General features: G+C 45.0%; 1 protein-coding gene across 6 annotated transcripts in view; it reads right to left on the minus strand.

Annotated features, from left to right (window-relative positions):
• The window catches only part of RUNX1 (RUNX family transcription factor 1), a 174,212-nt gene that overhangs the window by 40,583 nt on the left and 108,453 nt on the right, over nt 1–25,176 (minus strand). For all 6 annotated transcript variants that reach the window (XM_075172226.1, XM_075172256.1, XM_075172246.1 and 3 more), the window contains one exon: nt 13,188–13,292. In XM_075172226.1, the coding sequence (XP_075028327.1) occupies nt 13,188–13,292 (105 nt within the window). The remainder of the gene's footprint in view (nt 1–13,187; nt 13,293–25,176) is intronic.

Raw genomic sequence — 25,176 nt, forward strand, 5'->3', positions numbered from 1 at the left:
AGGTGTCCCATTACTTTCCTTTTAACCTAGTTTTTAGAAGTGTCACTAGATGCCTTTCAGGTTCAGAGGGGGAGAAGCAGGTAAAACAGAGGCTAAGAGAAGGCATGAGGGCACCGGTACTCTCCTTCTGCCAGCTGAAGCTACCGAAATTCCTGTGGGTACCCAGGACCATTTTACAAGTAAACACTGCTGGAATGGGTTCATGGAAATTTTTTTTCTCTTTTAATCAAGTCACAGGACGAGTACACTCTTTCCTCGCTCGCTCTCATTCACTCACAAATCTGACTATTTGGAGCTGGTGCATCGGGAGGTACTAACGCCCGCAAAAGATTGGGGCTTGGAGGACCAGGTGTCTGACAGATACTCACTGGCCCATGGCTGCTGAGCATCCCGGCCAGAGGCAGACCCGAGCAGATATGCCACAGCTTTTCCTGTGTATGATCCACAAGTTTTCTGCCCAAAATCAGCAGGTTGTACTTGCGTGGAGGTAGTATAAGGGGAGTTTAATTAAGCGGAGCTCTTTCTCCCCAAGGGGAGCAGAATACCTCCCCCTCTCTCCTCTGCCCCCGCTTTTCCCAGGTGGAAATGGAAAATTTTCACACCCAAAAAGTGGATTATACACAGGAAAATAGAGCATCTGGCCAGACTTTGCCAAAGTAGGGAGTGACTGATGAGACCCGACGCTTTGGTTTAACGAAAGCTGGCTGCTTTAGAACCGTGTTGGACCTTAATCCAAGCATCTCCTCTTTTCAGGGCTATTTGTGTTCAGGGCTTTGGTTTGACTCCAGCTGTAGTGGGGTAGAAAATAAGGCATGTTTCATTGTGTCCAGTTAATAAAGTGGTAAACATTGTTTTGTGCCATGGAACTAAAATAAATCCAATTATTTTGTACATAGTGAAGGATGAAAAGAAAATACACTCTTTCACATTATTCTAGGAAGTGAGCACACTATCTTTAGTGCAAAAAATGATCTAGTCTTGTAAAGAAAAGTGAACTAAAGTATAGTCTTCTATATTACTACCAAGCAGGGAAATGCAAATGCTTGAAAATCAGCTATCCTGCTCGCAAAAAAGCATTTTTTTGTTAACAATAGAAATAGTGCCTTAAGTGCATAAACCAGTAATATTTTTCTATGTGCCAGATATGCCAGATATAAAATACTTTGCACACTCTTTTTCCCTGATTTCCTACCTGCACAGAAAGAGCAAGTAGCATAACTTTTATTCGCTATGTTTTCAAACAGACCTGACCTGATCCTGTAGAGATGTACGCACAAGCTTAGCGTAAGGCACTAACCACTGTTACACGGCAGCCCACGGGGCTCTAGGAAATCACGCTTGAAAATAAAACCAATCCGTAGAGTGGTTTGCTCTCTAGTCTCCATCACTTGGAAAAGACTTATACCGCACTCAGGCATTAGAAGGATTAGTACAGGACAGTGTCAGAGCTCACCAGCTTCTTGTACAGTGTTAAAAATATAATGTAAAAAGTTCCTAAAAAAGGAATTAGACACACTGTAGGATATTTTCTCTTTCCTCGGTTAAAAATATTATTGCTGTGGTGAGGAAAAACAATGGTGATGGTAGTCAGAGCTTTGAGTAGACTCATCAGCAATTACATTTTTTTGGTGTTTTTCTTAAGTGCTGTGCAACGCCAGCCTTCTTTCCAGACAGAAGGAACATCATGGTAGACAGGATATTATGCTAAATGTTTTCGTGCTGTGTCTGTAATTACCAGAAGAATCAGTGTTGGTCATCAGACCCGACCTGACCGTAGGCACAAGGTGCTGGGAAACGTGTGAATGAGGCTGGATATTACGCGCCTCGATGACCAGGCTGACATCCAGCCGCTCTGCAGAAGCAGAATGCCGAGCAACGCCAAGCACGGACAGACTGACACTGGGAAGCCCTTCCAGGTGTGTTTCTCCTGTCAACTCCCTGGCAAACCTCACCCTTCTGTGTCTCTATGGAAAAATCTGCTTGTTACTTTGAGAGACATTTCAGGTACGATCCTTTGCTGAGCATTTAATTTTTCCACCAGGTGATCCAATTTGGCTGTGTCACTTGAACAAGTGTCCAGCGATACAACAAGGTGAATAAAGATTTACACGGCAGGTTGCCCGCTCTCTGGTAACTCCCCGCTTTGCCTGGGGGAAACCCCAGGTAGCTTCTTGCACCTCCGTGGGGGGGGTTAGTCGCCCTACTGTAACAACATGCACCCTGAGCAGCTGGTGCATTTTTTTCCTACGTGTTTTAACAGTAGTTAAACAATATTTTGGTAATATTTTTTTTCTTACCTCTTCTTTTTTAAATCATTGCTTTTTAAAAAAACCCACACAAACGGACGCTATAGGTAGAGCAAAATTTGCAGTGAGAGGGAGTCCCCCCGGAACAAACAGGAGCAGGCGGGAGAGTCCAGGTCAAGCCCCTCTTGCATGGTCTACACTAGAAAACAAGCTTCGGTTTCCTGTTTTCCAGGTGAGTGCCCTAATTGCAGGCTGAGAGCCCTTTCCATCACTGATTCGCTATCCAGCCGCGTGGGGAGAGCTCCAGCGGGGAACGTCCCAAGGAAAAGGGACAAGCGAAGGCTGCCGGTCTCCCTCGCTCCAGCCGGCACGCTGACTGCAAGACCGCAGGCTCCTCCGGGCTGGGTCCCTCCAGCTCTCTCCCTGCCTCCTGACAAACATATGAAAAGCCTCACGTCTGCCCTGAGGTACCACAGCCAGAAAAAGCAATCTTGACAATTTTTGCAAGGCAGGAAATATGCTTCCTCTCCCCCCAGCTCTGCTGGTGAGGCCTGTGCTGTACTAACAAATAGCAATGCACAAACGTATTTCCACTTAAAACACAATTATTTTGCTTGCCATGGATCCGCCAAAACTTCTGATGAATCTGACATATATATGTCCTCTATTTCTGTCATGGAAGTGCAATTATTCTGTGGGTTCACCCCAGGAATTAGGTCATCGCAGCGAAGTAAAAGTAAGGGAACCGAGTTAGGAGTTTGGAGGGAAGAAGTTATTCATGAAAGTTAAATTAGTCTGCAAAATTATACCCTTCGCTTTCTTTTCCCTTTCCCCCATGTCAATGTATACACTTTAAAAATCCCGACTCCTTGACAAAGTTTGAATGACTCCCAACTTAAGCATCACATTGCCAAAAGCCTCTTTTGTTTCTTTATAGTTTGCATCTTCCCACACGTACAAACCGCCATAAGAATACCCTCCAGCCATGGGCTGAGCCATCATAGTGAAGATATGTATGAGAGAGTAGGTGCAGAATGAGGCGCAACCAGCCAACCAACAGCTCAGCAAGCAACCAAGGAAAATACAGGCACAAAAAGACACCTCTGTCCAAAGAAAAGCTGCAGAAACACATGGCTCAGGCAGCAAGGACTGAGCCACCATTTGAGCAGCCCTTGGGAGAAGGTTGTCTCTCTGCCAAATACAGGGTACCAGGCTCCTAATTCAGGCAGCTTAATCAAATGTGGAAGCTTAGGTGGGATGAATCTGGACCCCCTCCCTCAGCCGGAGTGGGAAAAGTGAGGGATGATAGCATTTGCCACCTTTGCAGTGCCTCTGAGAGGACAAATGAATGGGAAAGTGGGTTGCACAAACATCACGGTATTGAAGGTCAGAGAAATAGCTTAGAGAGAAACCCATTTCATCAGCCCACCGAAATATCTCTAGACAGTGAAAGGTCCTCATCATTCAGCCTCAGAGTTGAACAAGGGACCTGCAACTTAAAGGTCAAGTCCTGTGCCTCACTGTTTATGTAAACCTGGGGAATTTGGCAACACAAAAATAAATTTACCCCTCATGGATACCGACCATTTATACTTTGACAACTTGTAAAAACCTTTGCTCCTGTCCAAAAAAAGTATCTAGCCGGCTACGCGCTTCCCTTGAACTAAAGACCTTTGCTTTTACCAAGTCTGGTGACTGGTGTTTCCGCACAATAGTTGAAAATACCTGTTTTTCCGAAGAAATGAGTTTGGATATTTTAATCTGTAGGTTACTAAGCAGTCCCTCCTCTGTACTAATGCTCCATTGTGCCTACACAGGACTGCAGTTCACTGAAAGCTCATAAATTTCATGTGGTTCTGCCTAGTCTTTATTTTAGGTTCTTGAACCATTTTTTGCTTTCCTCATTTTCTTTGCAGCTGCGGAGAGATATAGTAAGCTACTGTATAGCATTTTGAAAGCAGGGCCTCTGAGAAGTTTCCAAACTGCATACAAGCAGGTTATTCTTTGGCTTGTTTTCTTTGGCTTGGTGTTAGCAGTACAGAATGAGTCAAACAGTATTAACTTTCAAGAGGGAAGTGGTGTGGTCAACCAAAACTGTTTGCGGCTAGATTGGGAAGATAGGTAGAGCAGGTAATGAAGAACAGCCCATAATGCAGGGTGTAGGTAGGAGAGGCAGACAGACTCAGACAAACAGAATCCTTAATAATTAAATCAACACTGTCGCCTAAATTTTTCTGCAGCTTTATGTGCTAAGGTTATGACACAGCCTGGCTTTTCTGGACTGGTCAGCCTTGAGAAGATGCCTGGTGCATGTCGTGCGTAATGGACTCAAACTACCACGCTCTGCAAGGGAAGAATAAAGGTTGGGTGCTACGAAAAAAAGAAAAAGAAATATATCAACTTTTCATTTTGTGGCTGGTTACATTCTTTCTTGTGTCTCCTCCCATTTTTACAGGCTGTTGCTTATCTGTTCCACGATTAAAGAAGGCAAGGAAGATATTTCCACCCTTCACTCTCTTTAGGATGCGTTTCAGGTATTAACAAGCACATCATGCCCTCATACAACAGACAACTCTTTCTCTTACGATTCAGAAGAAGAGTCGAGATGGCCTCTCCCAAGCATTGCTCTCCCTCACGCCTTGCACTGACATAGGAACAGTCTGACCAAGATTTATCATTAACACTAATAGAAAATGCATTTACTCATTACAATTCCCAATTGCAGCGGACGAGCAAAAAGCAAGGGCACAAACGGAGATGCAGAGCAAAAGTCCCTTCTGCATTCTGCACGACGGGTGACAGAGGATGAAGCAAAAGCCTGCAGTGTTTTTGCAGGGGCCTGCAAGGAGGAAACTGCTGCACCTTCTGATAATCCAGGGCAGGCGAAGCTGGGAGGGACTGTAGCGCAGATGGATTTTCACCCCTTACAGTTACATTCCAAGAAGAAAATAGGGCTGTTCACTGGAAGTGCCGCACAGCTTCATCCAGCCTTTCTCTTAGACACGTGTTGTTTTGGTAAACCCGTAAGTAAGGCAACTCCTCAAAACCAGAGGCTTCAGAAAAGGTCCTGCAGTGCCAAAAGCTTGTTTGGCGAATGGGAGTGTCTGACCACTCTAGGCAGGGTGAAAGTTTCCCTCCCCCTTCTCCCAGCTCCCTTAGGAGCCTGAGGAAGAGAAAGCCCCCTCTCTCCCACCTCCTGCGGAGAGCAGGGTGAAGGAAGCAGGTTGGAGAAGTTGTGTGCGATCGGGTCCTGCTGCCCTCCAGCCCATCCCTGCAGGAAACTTTCTCGTCTGCCAGCAGTGCGGCAGGGATTTGGTGGTGAACCCTGGAGGGGACAGCGGGATTGCTGACCAGTGCTCCAACAGCCCAGCTTTGCTAGCTAACCTCCTTCTGGGAAGGGTAGGGGCTCTATGACACCCTGAAAACCACAGTAGGCAGGTGCAACATGGGGTTTGGGCTACAAGTCCATCCTTCCCCAGCTCATGCAAAGCCCCAACAGCCGCTACAAACTTTTCGTTCGCTCACGTTTAATGACTGCCATTGAAATGTCTGTCCTTGCTGAAGAAACATGACGGATGAAGGACCAGACTCAGAAATCTTTGATTCAGAGCACCACCACCTAACTTCACGGGAAAGATACCTGGCATGTCAGTGAACTAGGATCTGCAGTGGGGACCAGAGTATGGCCACATCCCCTACGGCCAACCTACTTGCCAGGGCGCTGCACATCGATGCTTTTCTTTACATACACACGCACAATACAAGTGGCATCTATACAGTCTGTTTTCATATTTCGATGGAAAATGCTCTCCCCCTAAAAGACTCGTTCACCGATTTTAACCGCTACAAATTCTTTGTAGGTAAGTGCAGTTGACAGGAGAAAGTCAGCCCTACTGACTGCTTAGGAAGCATTTTCAGTAGCAATATACATTCACCTAATTCTGCTTTTGTCACAGTTACAGAGTACTTGCAGAGCTAGACTGAGGCTGTATAGCCCTTGGCAATCCCACCACACAAATATAGGTAAACACTTAAAAATATTCACCACAGTCTTTGTAGCCGTTCTACCACTAGGCGATATAATAATGAAGTGCAAAAAAAAAAAGTTGACAAAGATGAAAAAAGTGAAAGAAATGAAAAATAACTACCTACCTGTTCTCAATTTAAAATCACACTAATTCAAGGAGGGGGGGTGGAGAGTTGTGTGGGATTAAGTGACTCAAAAGAGAAGTTGAAATAATTTCTATAGGACTGGGCCAGTCTTATTGCTGTTCCTAACCCACACGGCAGCAACTCTGGTTTCCTGTTTACCTGCTTTATGTGAGGAAGGAGCTTGCCTTGTCAACACTTCTGTGTATCTTTAAAAAAACAGCCAAATAACTAGGCAAGCAAATATCTATGAGCTACCGCACTCCCAGAAAAGCAATCGCGATACAAGATTTTGTACTGCACATATTCGGCAATTTTGTTAAACTAAAATGATGAATTCCCTGCCTCACATCACCCAACATCAACTCTCCTAACTGACTCAGCAGTGGGACTGATAAATGCCAGGGAAAATAAACCTGTTCCATCTTTTCCAGATGGAAAAGAAACATCTGCACCATGAAACCTCAAGGATGCTGGTATTAAAAACCTATTGAGGTCCTACCTATTGAGTAGGACGAAAAGGATCCCCCCATCACTGGGAGTGATCACATCAGAGAGTGCCAAGCATTCATACAAATTTCATAATGCTTTGCACATCTGATGGAGAACAACCAGCACTGTTTTTAGGAGCTGCGGGTAGCCGCTAGCCAAAGTCCATACGAGGCAGGTCTTGCCTGCACCTTGCCTGCACTGAGGGATCTTTGCACTGGGATAGTTACAGCAGCTACTGGTCTTTGCTTTTACTGGTCTTTTCAGCTCGTGGGCAGCATGCCTGCTGCTATGTCTGTATGATTTCCAGTCTGAAACCGGCTGCTTGAGAGCGTAGGTCTCTCCATCTCCACTCGTGTATATAAGTTTTGATTCAGGTTCCTGCTTCCAGTGAACCCCGCCCGGGGTGGCCAGGGGAGGGGACTTTGAGACCTCAGATAACAGGCTGGTGCTGTGCCAGCCCCGCCAGCTGCTGCGAGGGGGGCAACCGTGTCCCAAAGGGGCTGCTCCGCCGCCCCTCGCGCAGGAGAAGGGGCTTGCTGAGTGGCCGGGATGCAGGGCACGGAGAGGTCTTTCCAGGACACGGGGGGACCCGAGAACTGGGGAGGTGCCCGCGGATGCTCTGCAGAGCTGACTGCATCCAGGCACACGACCTCTGGTCCCGTTCTGCAGCCAAACTTTTAACATCCAGTGTCAGGTGGTCCTGTGCTATGTGGTGCTCCTGTGCTACGCCAGAAGGCCCAATGCTCTATCACTGGAGTAATTCAGGGTGGTGGTGTGAAAGTGCGTGCATAATGGAAACAGGCCGATTTCCCCCTCACTCTTCACTTTTCTTCAGAAAACACAAGTCACAAAGGGACAAACTGCACTCTGCTCTTTCGCTCTTTGTGTACTTTCATTATGAAAAATGGGCTGGTGGCATGCACAGCTTTCACAGTGGGGGGAGACGTGCCCAACCGCAGGACATACATTTTAGGCTGTTGTTCCCTTGCTGCTCGGAGGGACCGCAGAGCTGGCCTGGCTGCCAGGGGACTGCTAGGACTGTCCTGCCTGTTCAGAAACAGCTCCTTCTGTCTGCAAGCATGCCCTGGCAATAATATACCGCTTTATTTTATTTAAATGGATTCAATTGCTCTTCTTTGTCCATCCTTCCATGAGACACACACACACACAGAACGGAAACCAACAGCGATCCCCTACCTACCCGTGTACCCATTTAGAGACAGCAACCCATCAAGTCACACTGTGTGAATCTGAGCTGGTGATGTTTTGTAACTTCCCCCAGCCGCCGCATACTTGCATGTAACCGTTGCACAAGCCAACTACAAATGTCCCCGGAGTGCACCCATAATTTAAGCACTAGTCTGCCTACGTCAGTGTCACCCAGACAATAGGACACGGGGACACAAACACACAGGCTCAGACCCAGCAGCGCGCAACCGTCAGCTTTTCTTGCAGCCCATCCCTTTCTTTTGTCTGTACATGGTCTATTTAGATTGGAAGATCTCTGGGGCAAGTACCTTAGCCAAGATTTTTTAAAAAGCTATTAGCAAAGCTGGGTTGTGATACCGAGAGGGTGATGTGCTGCAGAGCACGCAGCTAGTGCTAGCAAAGTTGCGTTTCTGTTATATAGACCATCAACTTGTAAACACCACCTTTTCCTCTACAGGTTTTCTGCTAAGTAATTTTTAGGCACTGTAAGTCTCCAGGTGAATGGAAGTATCTGAAAAGCCATCACTGAAATTTATATGGTGGTCTATTCCAATGGCACGATGATTCATTTTTTCATGGTTTCTAAACTGTTCGTTGGTACGTTAGTCTCGGTTTCCAACAGATGGAGGCACTTGCAGCAGAAAGCAAGCAAGAAATGAAGGCATTTAGTATTATTTCAGCTCACTGAGATGAAAAGGTGTTTTGGAGAACGGTTCGGCTTTTCCTTGCATGAAAGGCTAAAGGTGGAAGTGATGTGCAACCTTCAGAGGAATCATCCCTCCCCAGCCTGACATGTGCAGAGTCTTCCTCGTTTCTGCCATGGGACGGGGGATGCTGGCCCCTCGTGGGCTCTGCCGGCTCTCCTCCCAGAAGCTGCTCTGGGAGTCTAAGGTTTGTGGGCAAAGGTTGGACGGGGCAGGGGAAAGGATAAGCAGATCAGGTGCACTTGACCCCACCAGCCCTTGGGGATTCCCTAAAAAAGACCTCAGGCCGGTCAAGGGAGCGTTTGAAGATTGCCTTCAGAATAGCTACAGCCCATGGGCTTTCCTGGAACCTTACAAGTGAGACGGGATCACTTCAGATCAGCGTCTGAGGGTGCCCTTAACTGCGGTTGAGCAAAGATGTACCCCCTGCCACGGCTAGCTTTGCCAGGAGGCAAAAGGATATTTCCGTCCCGAAAAAAAGCGCTTCTTGGGCCAGCAGCTTTTTAAGCTCTTTCTCAAATCCTGCTCAGCAATATTAGTCTCTCTCTCTCTCCACTCCTTAGCATCCTGCCCTTTGATATAAGGATGCCAAAAAAGTATTTGGGAAAACCACATATCCAGTATGGGATAATCACATTTAACACCCAGCTTAACCTCGGACATCTCAGGCCCAGTGGGACTAAACCCACGTAGTCTTTTCCTTCTGCACCGTTTTCAGGCACCTAGTCGACTAGTAAATTTTTCAGAGCTATGTAGGTTAAGACAATTCAATGAGAAAAACAGAAAGAAGCAGTCAAAAGAAGAAAAACCTAATTTTTCAGCAGACGTACACAGTAGGTCAAATGGCCTAAGGGAAATATTTAATTTAAGAGTCATACTATTTCTACCAAGTTTCCTAACCAAAAGTATTTTCATCAGGAGCACTACTCTTGATCTGGTTACTGCTAATGATTTTCCCCATGGACTTAGCTCATAAAAACATAAATTGCTTTATGAATCATAGAATCATAGAAGTTGGAGAAGAAAATGATGGGTTAGGTCATCTTGCCCTTCTCCCTGACAGTGCAGTATTATTTCTTTTTATAAAAAAATTTGAAAATAAGCATTTATTTAAAGCTGGAGAATTAAAATGCTAAGTTCAAAAGAGATTTTAAAAATACATAATGAAAGCAGTGGAGGAAGAGCCAGGTTCTTAAGTACCTTGGCTCTCTCTACAAGCCATGACAATGTGATGAGAAGTATCATCTGGATAGGCACAGCCAGAAATTCAACGGCAAAAAAAGGACGATGGTGTAAGTCCTGCACACGAGTAATTATGATAGTTGTAAATGCAAATCCGGTAGTTACATAGGCAAATATGCTGCTAGGCAAAGACCCGGCCATCACAATAACCGTGACCAAATGTACAATGTGACATGCAAGAACCCAAAGTCTGCAGGCCTTTGTGCAGAGAGGAAAGGTGCGCACGTGTGATAATATACACCATGTTATCGTCACCTATCGTGACACCTCCACACATCCCAGTGAGCCAAAAAGTCTGCGCTTCGCCTATTTGCTTTTGGAGCCTTTGGTTAGGGTATTTTTCTGTTTTCCAAAAATGGCTTCAAATCCTGCTTTGTATTACTTTTTGAAGTTTTTTCCCCAAGCATGTCTAGTTGAAGAGGCTGTCCTTTCGCATTAAAAAACCCCACTTTGAGAACCCGTCTAATTCTGGCTCAGAAACTGATCTTGATCTGACATTCTCTGAAGACAAAAGCAAATGTTTCTCTTATTTCTTAAGCTAATCAATCTTAAGGGTTTAAAAAAAAAGTATTTCTGTGTCCTGTAAAGTTCCCTAAAAATCATCCCGGTGTGAAGTTCTGACTGTTGTCTCAGATGGCCTCCATCCTCAGAAATGGCCCCTTACCTTCCAGCATTTTTCACAGAGAACACAGGCACCCACTAGGATTCAGACTGTCTGAGAACCGTTCTAAACATAAAGTAAATGAATCAAAAACTGTTGCTGGAGTTGTTTTTGGACTCAGAATGTTTTTTCTAGATGTCTGTAAGACAGCAGTATCTAATTTTGTTCCCATTACTGTCTTCCACAGATTTCTTTTGAATCAGGACATCTTAGAAAATACATCTCGGTATTTCTGTAATTCTGTTAGCTCAAGCGAGCGAGCGAGTCATGGATCTGTAAGCATGAATGTTCCCAAATATCCATTACTGAAACTAGAAACACTCTAATCTAGCAGTTTTTATTTTGATTCTAGTCTCAATACAAGAAGGCCTATATCATTTTAAATCCCTTCAGTACACAGCATGCATGTTTTGATACCTCTAACCACAAATCTCGTACGTGAGTTTGCGCAGGTAACAGCCCTGCAATCTGTTTTTGTACAGGCTACACATGTAACTGATCTAATTGAACCAATGCAAAATAGGATACACCCACCGAGCAAGAGTATAGAAAAATAAACATATAGCCCAAACCCGCCAGAACTGTCTCAGAATGGAGAATGCACTGAGTACCACTTCTTTTTTCCTTCACAGCATGTGGTGCATCTCTTCAGGCCAATCCGTGTCTCAGTCAAACGTATAAAGAGGAGAGGAGGAGAGGAGATATCGCACTGATCGCAACAGCCGCTGTGATTCAGAAACCCTTGGTGAGAAGTCAAAGCGAAGGACTTTGCAGCCCACTTACAAATGAAAGGAGCATACTCCCTTCTACGCTGCGTCACGAATGACTTAGCGACAAAAGGAGCTGTGCGTTCCTGCTGAGGGGGAGCCTGACCCCTCCTCCTGAGACGCCGAAAGCCTCCTCCACTATGCAGCTGATTTGCCTGTGACAAAGTGAAATTATTTACAAGGAAGCTTTTACATACATTTGAGTGGGGAAGATAGGTATGTTGCTTCAGTATGTATTATATCTCTACTTCCTTTTTAAAATGTAGAATGTTATTAAATATTAACTATTATACCAACTGAAGAATTGATTTAAAACAGTAGGTATGCCTGCAGGATTATTTTGTTTCTTACTATTCTAGCAGACTCATATTCAAAAATCCCAAGCTTATTTGTTGTCTGCAAACCAGGAACATGCCCAAGTAATTGCATATGCAAATCTGGAACTTGCATATACAAATATCTTTTTTATGTGCACAGCTGCCTGGTTCACCGGGGATATTTTTCAGGGACAATTCAACCACAGTTAAAAAAAAAAAAAACAACAACAAACTAAATAAGAAGCCTTACTCCGACAGCAGTATTTGTTTTAAAGTCTGGCCTCAAATCCAAAAAACATAGATCAGATTTTTCCACTAAATGCATGCAGCATCATGATGCAACTCAGACAACTGAAGGCTCGAGAAGAAAACACACAAGCAAGACATGAGTTTTCTAAGCTATTTTCGTTGAAGTTTCAAACCTTTCTTTTCTTCCCCCCCTTCAGTTAAGCAATCCCGAGCTGTGAGTCTCATTCTCTAGTGGGTGTTTGAATCCTGCTGCTCTCTTCTCCCGGGACGATTCCACTTAAGCAACAGCCAGAACTTCTGCCAAGCGTGCGGGAAGAGTGCAAGAAACTAACCACAAACCTCAATTTACATCAGGGCATTTCGATAAAAATATGAAAATGCCCCATTCGGCCTAGTGACTGAGGTTAACGATAGCCCCTGGCAACAGGCAACGCATGTGCTGCAGAAGCATCTGTACCTGCTGATCTGCTCCACCCTCACTTCACTTCACCCCGCAGACAAAACAGCCTGCCCTGGCCACCGGAACAAAACAACCGCCTGTGTGAAAGGTGCGGGTATTCTCCTGGAGATATCAAACCATTCATCTCCTCCTTCTACTTAATTCTTAAAAAAAGAAAGGAAAAAAAAAGAGGAAAGAGTGGCTGGCTGTGAAAATGGGTGCTCCTAAGCTATACGACAGCATGGGTACAGTGAACTCCGCGAGGCAGCAACCAGGTGTCCTCTCTCAGGCATTTATTTATTTTTGCAGCGTGGCTGAGCTTGAAAAGTTAGATCAATGACATATTGGTTTCCAATGCTTTAAAATCCTCTTAACATCTGAAAGGCAAGACTAGCAAGAAATGATGCGTAAGGTATACGCTGCCCACCTTTTACCAGCATCCCTTCTGTCAGCTTTTGGGTATGATCCAAGTCATCCCTGGGTAGATACTTTAGAAATGCAATGCAAGTCATATTCTAAATCAGCTGGACACCCGTGAAAAATAAGGCTTCGAGAAGGCATAATTAAAACCATTCATAGGACAGCCTTGGCTTAAAACACACCCACTGCTGCACATGCATTGGATATTGCTGCGTTTCATGAGGCTGGTGACGAACCCCTATCCTAAACCGTCAACTTGGCCTTCTGCAAATGCTGTCGTTAGCTCACTTACTTCTGGGCTCGCGAGGTCCGTCCACTGTTATCTTGATGGCTCTGTGGTATGTGGCTACTTGTGGCGGATTTGTGAAGACCGTGATAGTCAGCGTGAAGCTCTTCCCTGCAACAGGAAAAAAATGTTACTGAGCATATGTGTTGAGAAAAGGTGTACTCCTCATTTCAGATAGCACTCGAACACACCAAATGGCACTAAGACACTTTTTAGCTGTCCATATCTGAAGATAGATATGTGCCCAGAGAGCGGGGTGTATAATCTCACAACTGCCTGGTGCTGGATGCATTCCCTCCGTGGCAACTGCTCAAAGCTTTTGGGAAAAAAATTAATTTATATTTAAATGATCTACACTTTGTTTGTAAAAAAAGGAGGTTACCCCTAACAGTTAGAGTTTATCTGATCTACATGACTGTTGGTACGTTATCCGTACTTTCTAAAGGGTGTTAGTTCAGAGAGGCTTAGAAATTGTGGCTGACTCTTCCAAAACTGCCACGGGAATCTGATCAACAGCGCTTGTTAAAATTAAAGAGAACTGGGTGCTCAGGTCCCCTAGGCAGATCGTAAAATCCCACGCTTTGTGGTTGAAGCTAGCATTAGATCAATTCCATATTGTGAACCAGAACCCTTTAAAAATAATCTGCTACTGCAATGCCAAGAAACAAGGGAATGGAAAAAATAAAAAAAATCCCTACAGTTTGTCCACAGAGAATTAAAACATTTTATGAAGACATAGCAGAGCATTATGCTTAGTTTCTCTATTATTCAGTAAGAAAACTGTGAAGGGCTTTTCAAAATTGTTATCTGCATGCCACGACTCTAAGTTGGGAAAAGTACTCATTTTGGTGGCTGCTGGGGAGGGTTTCGTATCCCCTTGTGACTGCAATGCCTTCAGATCCTGCTACCCCTGGATTTGCTTTTGGCCAATGCCAGCACTTACTTCAGGCAGTTTTTAAATAACAAAAGTAACATTCTGCATCTTTGATGAGACCTCATATATGCCTTCATTATGGCTTTGGCCTGGACAACAATAAAAACATTGCCTGTCAGCAGGTTTAGCACAGTTATCTCAGCATCACGGAGGACTCAGATACTGACAGGAATCTTCGTTATCAGTAAGAGACATCAAGGGACATCACCCCAGGTTAGATAACCAGGAACTGTTACAAGAAAATTGAGGTTCTCCTCCTTTGGGCACATGCTGTGCGGGCTTTCCCATACAGATCTGCCTGCTTCATTTTACCACTTGGCTCCGGCCCTCCTGAGTGCTGAGTTTCTTCCCTTTAAGACTTCCCAATTTTATTGTTTGCTTCGTTTATCTACATAAATAAATATAAATTTAAATATAAATGTAAATATAAATGCCTGCCTCTAGCAGCAATATTCCCCCCCTCCCTACGCACATTCACTTGCAATTCAATACTTCTCTTAATGCAGTTCCTACTTTGGTGCTAATGGTCTGCATCAACATCACGGCGAGCACACACACATAGCTGTTACTGGAAACTGTCCTCATCACATCCCTGAGAATTAGGGAGGCATTCTCCCCACTCTACGGATGAGGAACTGTGGGGAGATAAAGTATCTTGGCCCCAATCTCACAGGAGCCTGTGGCCAGCAATGCTAACCACCTTGGCTGCTCCAACTAAATCCGACTATAATCCTGAATCACAGCTCTGACAAAACAGAAGCTGAAACACAAGCCTCACAAATCCCAGGCCAGTGTCTTCCCACCTCCACATCCTCGCTAGAAAGCAGTTCCTGAGATCGAAAGAATTGCAACAGAAGCAAAAGTCATTTCAGATCCCTGTCTCAGGGCCTTTGGCCCCCAACTCTTGGGTCCTACATCTACCCAGACCAAGGATGGCTGTGTTCTTGACATTCTTTAAATACCAAATTACATGATAAAGCTTTACAGCTTTGTTACTTTTCCTCTGCCAGCACAACAGATCTTTCTATGAGGCATCAGTAATAAAGTTCAATAAAATTCCTCCCAAAGACGTTATCACCCATAGCATTAGACTTACAAATACCAGAGAGGGAGCTGTACGTCTCCCTTCTTTCCAAAAATAGTTTCCCTGTATCATTATACACAACACCTAGATCACCAAGACTGAAAGAGACTTTGAAAATATATTTTATTCTCTTTACTAATCTGCAGTATTTCCATCTTGCTTCCTGTTCGTTTTTGGGGTTTTTTTTGTTGACAACTGCTGATGCATTAGCTAAGGTGCTCCTGCTAGAACACGTAGTCAATTTATTTCTTTAGAAGGCTCTTGTGGAATTTCCAGATATAAAAGAAAAAAATTTATAATAGTGAAATGTAGTAAAATGTGGCCACGTTACCAGTCTACAAGACCAGAACAAAGAAGAAGGAGGTGAAGTTACTTTCAAGATGTTCTACAGAACAGACTAAATCTCAGAGCCTGTATAAGGTTGTGACACAAGTTGGCAAAAGCAGGAAAATACTTAGCTTACTTCTTGTTGACAGAAGACTATTCATTAACCACATACTGGTTAACCACAGGCCTATATAACCATAAACCTACGTGTCACTCATTGCTGCTTACCAATAATTCTGGCCGAGCTTTTTCCCTGGTTATTCTGTTTCATTTGCATTTAGCTTTATTAAGTGGTTTTATCACTTTTATTCATAGCTTCTTGATCATTTATGTGTCGCGTTGACAAAGGTAGATTTAGATATTGATATTGTTAGTGAAATCTGTATTTTATGGATATACCTGTTTTGGGGTGACAGCAGGACTATAAACGTCTCCTCCTTGCTTTTATGTATTGTGATACAGCCATGATACAGATTTTTATTTTCAACATACGCTTGCATAATACACTTACACACAAGCGTGTGCACATACACACATGCACACACAGACATATGCAACATGCAGCAGACTAAACTGGTGGAAATAATACCAGATTAGTCAGTGGAGGCTGTATTCAGGCTCCCTAGCACTGCATCCTATATTAGATGCCATGATTTCTGATGCCTAAGTAAGTGGACCTCCAACTATTGGTAAAAGACCTACACTTAGTGTCTCTGCTCAACTCAGAAAGGGGTGGGTGCCACCAAACCTGAGTCAGACAGCCTAAGTGATGGACTGACCTCTCTAGTGACTGTAAAGAGGGACCAAACACCCCAAGAAGGCATTCTGAACCACTGGCCTGGTTTGGATGCCTCCAATAGTCATGATGACAGTTTGATGACGTCCTAGCAGTCACAGCAAGCCGGCACGTACCCCTCCATTAGCTAACATCAAAATCTGAGATCCTCTGGGTTAAACAGTCCCATAAATCTACAGAAAACCGTACACAAATTACCTCGGGTCTGTGATGCATGGCTCAGTGTACTGAAACCAATCGCTACTGCGTCATCATGGGAGTCTTTGCCGATGGTGGAAGGGCTGGCGGGTGATGTCAATGTCAAGCTGTGCCTCACTGGGATGCAGGAGTCGCTTCAGAGACCGTTGCTCTCTCTGTAACTATCCCTGGCAGTTCTTAATATTAGGCACACAGCACCTCATGAGCACAAGCATTAAATTCTCCAGATGTGGGACAGGGCTCTGCCTTTGGAAACCCTTCCCGCAGACATCAAGCCTACCTTCATATGCGTAAGGGCAGAGCACAAGACTCACTGCTTCCACCAAGTCTTCCCTCACAAGTAGGGTAGGAAAAATTGCTTGGTAATGTTTATTTTTGCAAGAGCATTAAGGTCAGAATCCTTCTAGAAAAAATAATGGAAACAGTAGCATTTCTGGCCAAAATACAATACTGACTTTTGAAAAGATACTTAGAGACTCTGTTGATGGGTTTGCTAGAGACTGTACTATCAAAAGTGCCCTCAAGAGTCACTGCTGATTTGACAGCCGAAGTCAGATGGATTAAACCACTTGTCCCCAGCTCATGACTTTACAGGATTGCTCGCGAGATCCCCTGATGCTGTGCAAAGCTGCAAGAACTTAAGAGGAAGCACAAAGCATAATATTGGCCGCCAGCGCCTGCTCAGCAATACTGTTCCTGGACCAGCGAAAGGGGAAGATCAGCCTCCAGACCCAGGCATCTGAAGGTGGTGTGCCCGTGCTCTACACTGCAATACAGGAACTTGAAGTCTGCATTTGGTCTGCATCCCATCTGACAGAGGCTGGAAGCAAAACGAGCAGTGAGCTCACATCTAGCATGATGAGAGGTTATTTAAGTGATCCCCCAGAACAGCACCGAAGGGCTCTAGAGGGAGCAATAGGCTTGTAAGCTACGGCCCCTGGGAATGTTTGAGAGGAACCAAGGGGGAAAAATGAATCCCAAGTGACAACATGGTCACATGAAGCTCCCGTGTGCTGCTTTAGTCATCCCTGAGCAGTGTCATGACCAGATGGGTCTGGGGGTGGGAAGGCACACTTACAATGTAAGTGGCTGCATGGGCAGACGCAAAGGGGAATGAAACCAGACATGCTTTAGGGAAGAGAGGCCATGTCTTGAACCTATCACTTCATTTTAATCCACCTCTTTCTCAGCCAAAAAGAGGCGTTGATTCCGTTGATGGAGGTTCATCCAAATGAGGACAGAAAAAAATGGAGTTAAAGCTTCAGCAGTTTGCCCATGGCGGGAGGGGAGGAAAGGGAGGCCGACACATGATGTGGTTACAATTACTATCTTTTGCTTTTGGGATTTATTCTGATGATCACAGATGTGTCATTAGAGTTGTTTTTTTTTAAAGTTGTTACAGTAAATTATTAGATAAAAAGAAAAAGAAAAAAAGGGAAAGGAGCCAAGAATGCTTGTGCTGACAAGGACAAAAGGTATAGATGGAAAAATATGAAATGTAATACACAAATGCAATACAAATTATATTACAGACATTTCTATTATATTAGTGAGAGACTTCCAGGTTCTAGTAAGAAAGATTATGATACTTTTTTTTTTTTTAAATCCAGCTTCTACTTTTTAGTGCTTAGGTACTTACTTTTATTAGACCATGCTAAATGATCAATTTTATACATCTTTACAATTTCTCACAACATCTTCCTGGGTATCTGCCAAAGTGAAGATGTCTACTGCATTTTAATAACATATCTGACTGTATCTCTGGGCAGGATGTAATACACACACGCTCGCATATTCATTCTCAAATGTCGACTATTATACACTGGGGCCAAATTTTGCCATTCTTATCACTTAAGCTGCTGAATAGTCCAAATGTAATCAATACGATGAGAAGGGCCAACAGAATTTGACCCTTCATTAGTTAACTGCTGCTTATCATACGAGTGAAATATTTTTGCAGGTGTTGAAGTTGCATGTCCAATTGCAAAAAACCTGCACAAGTCCAAATTCTGTGCTCAGGTGGTGACTCTTTTCTCCTGCCCCCAGTGACAGTTTCACACAGTCAGAATATAACTTTGCCTGTTATGTTTGGTCCAGTGGCTATTTCATCAGAAAAAAGCTGCAGCTGAAGTAAGCGGCATCAAAAAAAACCATAATTTGTTTACCATCAGCACCACAGATACCACTGAATTTAAATATGAGAAAAAAACTGTTATTCACCTCATCCACTACCACACTGTAAATAGTTTATAAATTCTGACCACCACAGACCAACAGTCCAAACAGATAAACGCGAAGATAGGGAGATGTCAGCAATTCGGGGTGATTGCCCAAAGAAATGCAAGAACTGCCCATTCAAATCAGTTGCACGGGCAACAGATCTGTTTGTGTATTTACACGGATGTTTTGCGGGTGTAAGCCTGTGTCAAGTTGGAGATTTGGGAAATACACCCACCTGCCTCCTGCCAAACCAGCCTGGGTCAGCATAAAGGTATACTTTTGAACATTTCTGTCGAGTGTCTCACTCCAGGAAGTTCTTATATCTGTGTTTACATAGCAGCTACTTACCCGGAATGAAATCTCCCTCGCATTAAATCAATAGGTGTTTTGTTCTGGATTTATACGGGGCCAAGTTGTCATGCAAATGGCCAAAAGTGGCCCTGCTGCAAACTTGGACCCAGCTATGAACTATTGAATTTGCTTTGCAAGAAGTTGGGGAAAAGCAACACGCTGCTGCGGGAGCGTGGCTGACGCTGGCTTCTCCCCTTCCCTTTCCTTCCCAGCTCCCTGCAGCCCTACCGAGTGCTTAACCAAGACGTGCACTTCACTCTCTTTTCCTCCCTGCCCATTCTCCAAGCGTTTTTCCAGCTAACAAGTCAAATGCTGTGGTGGAGAGCAGCAGAACCGCCTGCCTCTCCTGCCACGGCTCTGGGGATTCCCAGAGCTAGAAGGCTAGAAGAAGGTTGTGTCTGGGGTGGAATCGTTTCCAGGCGTTATTTTGGTGAAGCGTATGTACATTTAACCTAAGGCAATACAGGAACTACATTAAGCAACCAAAATTACATAACTGAAATCAGGTAACATTAAAAGAGATGCTGTCAACCTACGCAGGCACTAAAATTGAATTTTACCTTAAGCCCACTCTCTGGGTGGTAAGGATAGTCCCTGACACTCTTCTGGAAATTGTCCCTGACAATCTTCTTATTTCATAAGTCAAAAACATAACCCTAAGTCCGCAAGCTGCAGACATGAAATATTTAAGCAAACAGATGCAGAAGCTGGTTCTATACTCGATGTAACTTACAGCTGTTAAAGCGAAGCTGACTCAGGCCCTCAGCAGCTATTCCAGCAGACACATATTGGTGATGCACAGCAATGTTTTGTGCATGCCCCTTGTCATCAGGTGTACCAGGCATGCTACAAGACCTGTCCCCTACACTACCCGTTTCCCTTTGTGCTGGAGAATGGCCACGCAGGTAGCAGATCCTAAAGTCGCTCTTCCCCGCCTTTCCTCTGCTACAGTGGTACCAACATGCACATACCTTTCCTCAGAAAAAAAGGAGAACATCTTCCTGCAGGAATAAACAAAAAATGCCAGCACCCAGCATCCCAGAAACGTGTCACCGTCAATTCAAAAATCACCTATTTGCTTGAATACTGCTTTTTATTCATTACTGTAGCGACTAACACCTTTAGTATTTGACCTGAAGCCCCCAGAAGAGTGATTCTCCCTTGCACAAACAGGGATCGCTCACATTCTCAAGCGATGCAAGGGTGGGACTCGGCTCACTGATGTTTACATTTTAATTTGACAAGAGTTTGCGTGCAGCCAGTTTCACTTCTGCGCTGATGAGCGGTTTCACTTCCCAGTCCCATGTGCTGTCATGATGATACCGTCCACCGCTTTCTCCAGCCTTGCAGGGGCCTCTGTGCCAATCCCTTCCCTGACAGCCCGACAATGTGTGTAAAAGTGCAGCCGCCGCTGCTGCTGCTGCTCCACTGTTTGCCTGCGAGGCACTTGATGGCCCTTCTCTGCTTAAGAAACTTGGATTTGAAATGCACTCCTTTGAAATGTTCATGTCTAAAATGTGAGACACGAAGCATCAGTCTCAACTGGATTCCTTCGGGTTCCCTCCCTCGGCTTACTACTTCTACTACCTTCACGTTATTTTTCCTGTGAATGTGCTTCAGCAGAGATGCCACAAAAGCACAATTTATTCTGTTTAGAAAAAAAACCCTGTGAGTAGCAGGAGATAGCAGGTGTGGGTACTAAATGGTCATGGCATTTATCAGGAAGGGAGCTGCAGCAGAAGACAGGTAGGAGAATAATTCTGAGCTTATGGGAAAGGACATAAATGAGCTAACTGAGGAGAAGAGGCATAGGGTCAAGAGATTTGGGACCAAGGTGGCAAGAAGGAGGTCTCTGAAGACAGGGTGTCCTACAACAGTCAGCTTAGGGTGACACCCAGTAGTTAACGTAGACATTATCAGTTTTGTATGCCAACATCAACAATCTACAAACACAGAAAACCACTGGGAATCCCCCCATATTGTGATGCTGCCTAATTTCAGACGAGAGACTATTTCAAGCTGTGGTAGGAACTTGGCTTGGCGGGAACGTTATTTCTACTTTAGCATCCTTAGGTCTAAGTCCTATGCAAATACCAGTTTTTAGGCTTTGCGATGGAGGTGGTATATGTATATGTGTGTGTGAGTGTGTGCACCAGAGTTACAACAACGTTTGACAGTATAAAAAAAGTGTTTTTCCATTCTGTTCTGAAAGACAACCCAAGTGACCTGTTTTAACTGAATTTTTGGGGTGGGATGCCTTCTTAGACTGAAAGCCTGCAAATCAAGTTTGCAGAACGGATTAAAGCATTAAAAGACTGGGATGGGGGGGAAGACCTTTTAATGGAAAAGACAAGCAGCCTCTAACTATAAGTGGAGTTGCTGCAGTAACCACTATAAAATTCTTATGAACTTGGGTGGAGACAATAATTACAGCACAGGAAGAATGAGATGCTATGGGGTGCCCAGCTGCTGCAACAGAGTGGCAGCAAAAGGAGATTACAGTTTGAGTCTTAAAATGCAATGCTTATTGTTGAAGTATTTTTAGGACTTGAAATGTATATATGCAATTTATACAAATGTACACGTCACTAATGTTTGAACACAGATTGTAAGAGGGTGGAATTATTTTTCCCCAAAGATGACTCTAATGAAAATCTCTGATGCTCCTATGAGTGGGCTACCCCAAAACCTGACCTTCAAGCTGTGACCTACCACATATCAGAGAATTCTGATTTTTTTTCTCAGTGCAATATCATTTTAGTTTTAAATTAAGTGCTTCTCTATACTGGAGCTTGGGCTGTTTGTGAATAAGTGTTCAGAAATTACTTAGATTACTTCACGAAGTGCATCCAGCTCTAGGATGGAACGAAGGAACGATCATGCAGCAGACTGCTGTGTCACTGCTGAATGGTTCAGAGAAAGGGAAAAACAGGAACACCAGATGGAAAGGACAGTTCAAAACGAAATGACTTAAATGCAAAGCTACCACCTTCTCACAGAAAATGCCTTGGGATCTTTAAGCCTAATAATAGCCCTTAACCCAGCTATAATTTCAAACCATTAATAAGCTTTTTGAGGTAGAAATTATCACCCGCACTTTATAGGCGATGAGAGACAGATGAAAAGGTTAAGGCCCAGATTCACAAGAGGATTTAGCTGCCTGAAGTGGGATTCAGGTTTGATTTAAATGCTTAAGTCCAAAATTACACCCCTCACCCCTCCCACCCCCCCCATCCAGGTGATGGCTAGCAGCAGATGCAGTGGATATCTGAGGGGGCTTCCCCTGCTGAACAGCCCTGTGCCCTCGAGGCCACAAGCTCAGCCTCTGGGAAGGAGCAGCTCGGCATGGTCAGTCCGGCCCCGACCCGCAGCCTGAGCCCTCCTCTGCCCCTCTCCTGGGGCGGTTTGGTCCAGGAGCTGCTTCTCAGGGCTCACTGGCTCAGCTTCTCACGGTGGCCCCTTCTCCTGCTTTAAGCATTAGGGCATTTCCCCAAGGAAGCTCCCTGCTCTGTAGGACGTGCCTCAGACGTACACTTCACACCTCCCCGAAGTGCACCCTGGCCAGACGGCTGCGGTGAGGTGGCAGAGTCCTCACCCCGGCGGTTCCCCGGCTGGAGGTCCTTTGGGCGGAGAGGTCCTTCAGGCAGAGGGGCGGCACACGCCTGGCGCTTGGGGCTGGTGGCTGCAGCGTTTGGGGCGAGGGGGGTGCCTCGTTCCAATCTCTTCTCCAAGGACTGCTTTTGTGTTTGAACCCGTGATTTCTTCACCCCTCGAAGCCCTGTTCTCATCCTTTGCCTAATTGTGAGACCGTGAAAACCTCGGTGTAATGGGTGTTGTGGTTTTTGGCAGATCCTATTCCGAGGCATCTTCATTTCATGGTGCATTGTCCTGTGAACCTAGACAAAGCTTTGTGAGACCTGGATTTTGTCTCAGTCCCTCTCCCTTTTTCCAGCACTGGCTTTCATTTGGGACCAGCCCCAGCCTGGCTACCTGTCCAGAGAGATGCCGGCATACCTTAGTGCTCTGGCATGGAGCTGGAGCTGGGAACCAACATGTTCCTTGCCCTGTGGAGCGATGAAGAGAATGACCTCTCGGCATGGCTGCAGGAAAGGCACCAGGTACGGGGAACAAGGAAGGTGTGGGTTCAATGGAAGAGCAATGCACTGCTCTGAATATGAAAGGCAAGGAGCACTTTTGTGATCATCAGGGCCATTTTAGCAAGCAAGGGACTTCCGCCTGCAGTGGCCTGAAGCAGGTGAACGCCAGAAGACAACCTGACCAGTCACTTCTTCAGTAGCTAGCTGAGCGTGGGAGTGTGCACTGGGACTGTTTACTTTGAGTTTATTTTCTTAGAGGAAGGACTCCTCCGTGCTGTCATTACACTAATGCAATGTGCATTGATTTCAGAGCTCGGAAGAGGTCTGGGGTCACTCGATGGATATCCATGCAGTCAGTGATGGGGGAGATAACACTGCCATTACGAACTTGGAACCTGCCAAGTTCCACCAGAGACAACCTTCAAATGTAGAGCAACCTCTGTGGCCCCAGACATGGACGCGGCTTTGTTAGAGTTGTGGTGCATAAAGTCTAGCCTGTGGAAACTTTGTGGCCTTGCCAAAGTGTTTCCTTCAGTTCCTCCCTAAACTTCAGGGAACTGATGTGCAGACACACTGCTCCAAGCACCGCCCTGCTGAAGAGCTCTTTTGGCATCGAGCCTTCAAAGCAGCTGCTTCCCTCCTCCTCGCCTCTCGCCTTGGCCTCCAGAATCTCCTGGAGATTCTGCCCGCGCCCTCCCCAGGTAGATCCCTGTCCTTGGAGGGAACGGTAGGAAAGGGTGGAAGGAATTAAGGATAGTTCTGAGCAGCACACCTCGAGGCCAAAACCCGCTCCTGTGATAAAGGCTGGCGCAGGAATCCCAACCTGTGCTGAGAGGCAGCAGCTCTCAAAGGGGATGGGCAGGAAGAGCATCGGCAGAGGAAGGAGAACAAGAGACAGAGACTGATGCAGGACAGAGATGAAGGTCGATTTGGAGAGGTTGACAAAACTGAGTTGAAATAATATGATAATAATATGATGGGAAAAACAGGAGGGAAGTAGATGGGAGCAAAAGAGGTGGAGAGTCACAACAGCATTAAGACAATAGGAAACAAAAGTCTTTTTTTTTACTGTTGCTAAAGGGTTTTTAGAAGGGAACAGAGACTGATTCAGACTAATGAGGGTTTATGCACATGACTATACTGGAAAAGACTCTCCTGACAGCAATTGTAAGCCACTGATTTGCAGCATCCTCACTTCTGCTAATCCTGAGCGAGCTGACAAGAACTGCATGCCATAGGATAGTCACCTGAAGTGCACTAGCAAGCCCTGAAGCCAGGGTCCTAGTTCGTCTCTCAGAATGATTTTATTTTGATGACAAAACAGCAGCTGTTATTTGGGTTGTAATACAGGTACATACACATATAGGTACATAAGTTCACACGAAAATAAGTATTTTTTTTTACCAGAACTCAAGCACCCTCTGAAGGAGGCAAAGCAAAATAAAAACAAAGGAAAAAAACAAAAAAAAAGCTGAAGGGCAAACAGATCACTTGAAACTATGTAACCTCTTCATCTAGAGAGGTACTTTGTTTTCTCTAAGCAGTATCCTGGTAAGCCCAACTGCTTTTATCATGGCGAAAAAAGTAAGAAAATGCTCGGAGGATAGCGTCTGCCTCATCCTCGTCGTTAGCCCGAGTTTCAAAAATGTACAAGCAGAGCTCTGCAGAACCAAAAAATAGATTTATTGTTATTGGACTGAGGGCAGTGGTTCAGCACTTGGCATGGCCACTGTTTACAGCAGTAATGCTCCCGGAGACAGGAAGTTCTCCAAATCACTCTGCCATTATTTTTCTCCTGTTGACGCTTTCTGTTCGAGAGTTTTTTCGCCCAGACGAAATTTTAAGTAACCCAGCAGAGAGTGTTTGGGAGCTGGCAAAGCCAGCCGCAGTCATGCTCAGCCTCACGGACCACATGATGTTTTTCGAGTCAAACCCCCGCGCGGAGCTGCATCATACGTATACTTTCTTACACAATCAGCGATTCATGG

Source organism: Calonectris borealis, chromosome 1, assembly GCF_964195595.1.
Source record: "Calonectris borealis chromosome 1, bCalBor7.hap1.2, whole genome shotgun sequence".
NCBI lineage: Eukaryota > Metazoa > Chordata > Aves > Procellariiformes > Procellariidae > Calonectris > Calonectris borealis.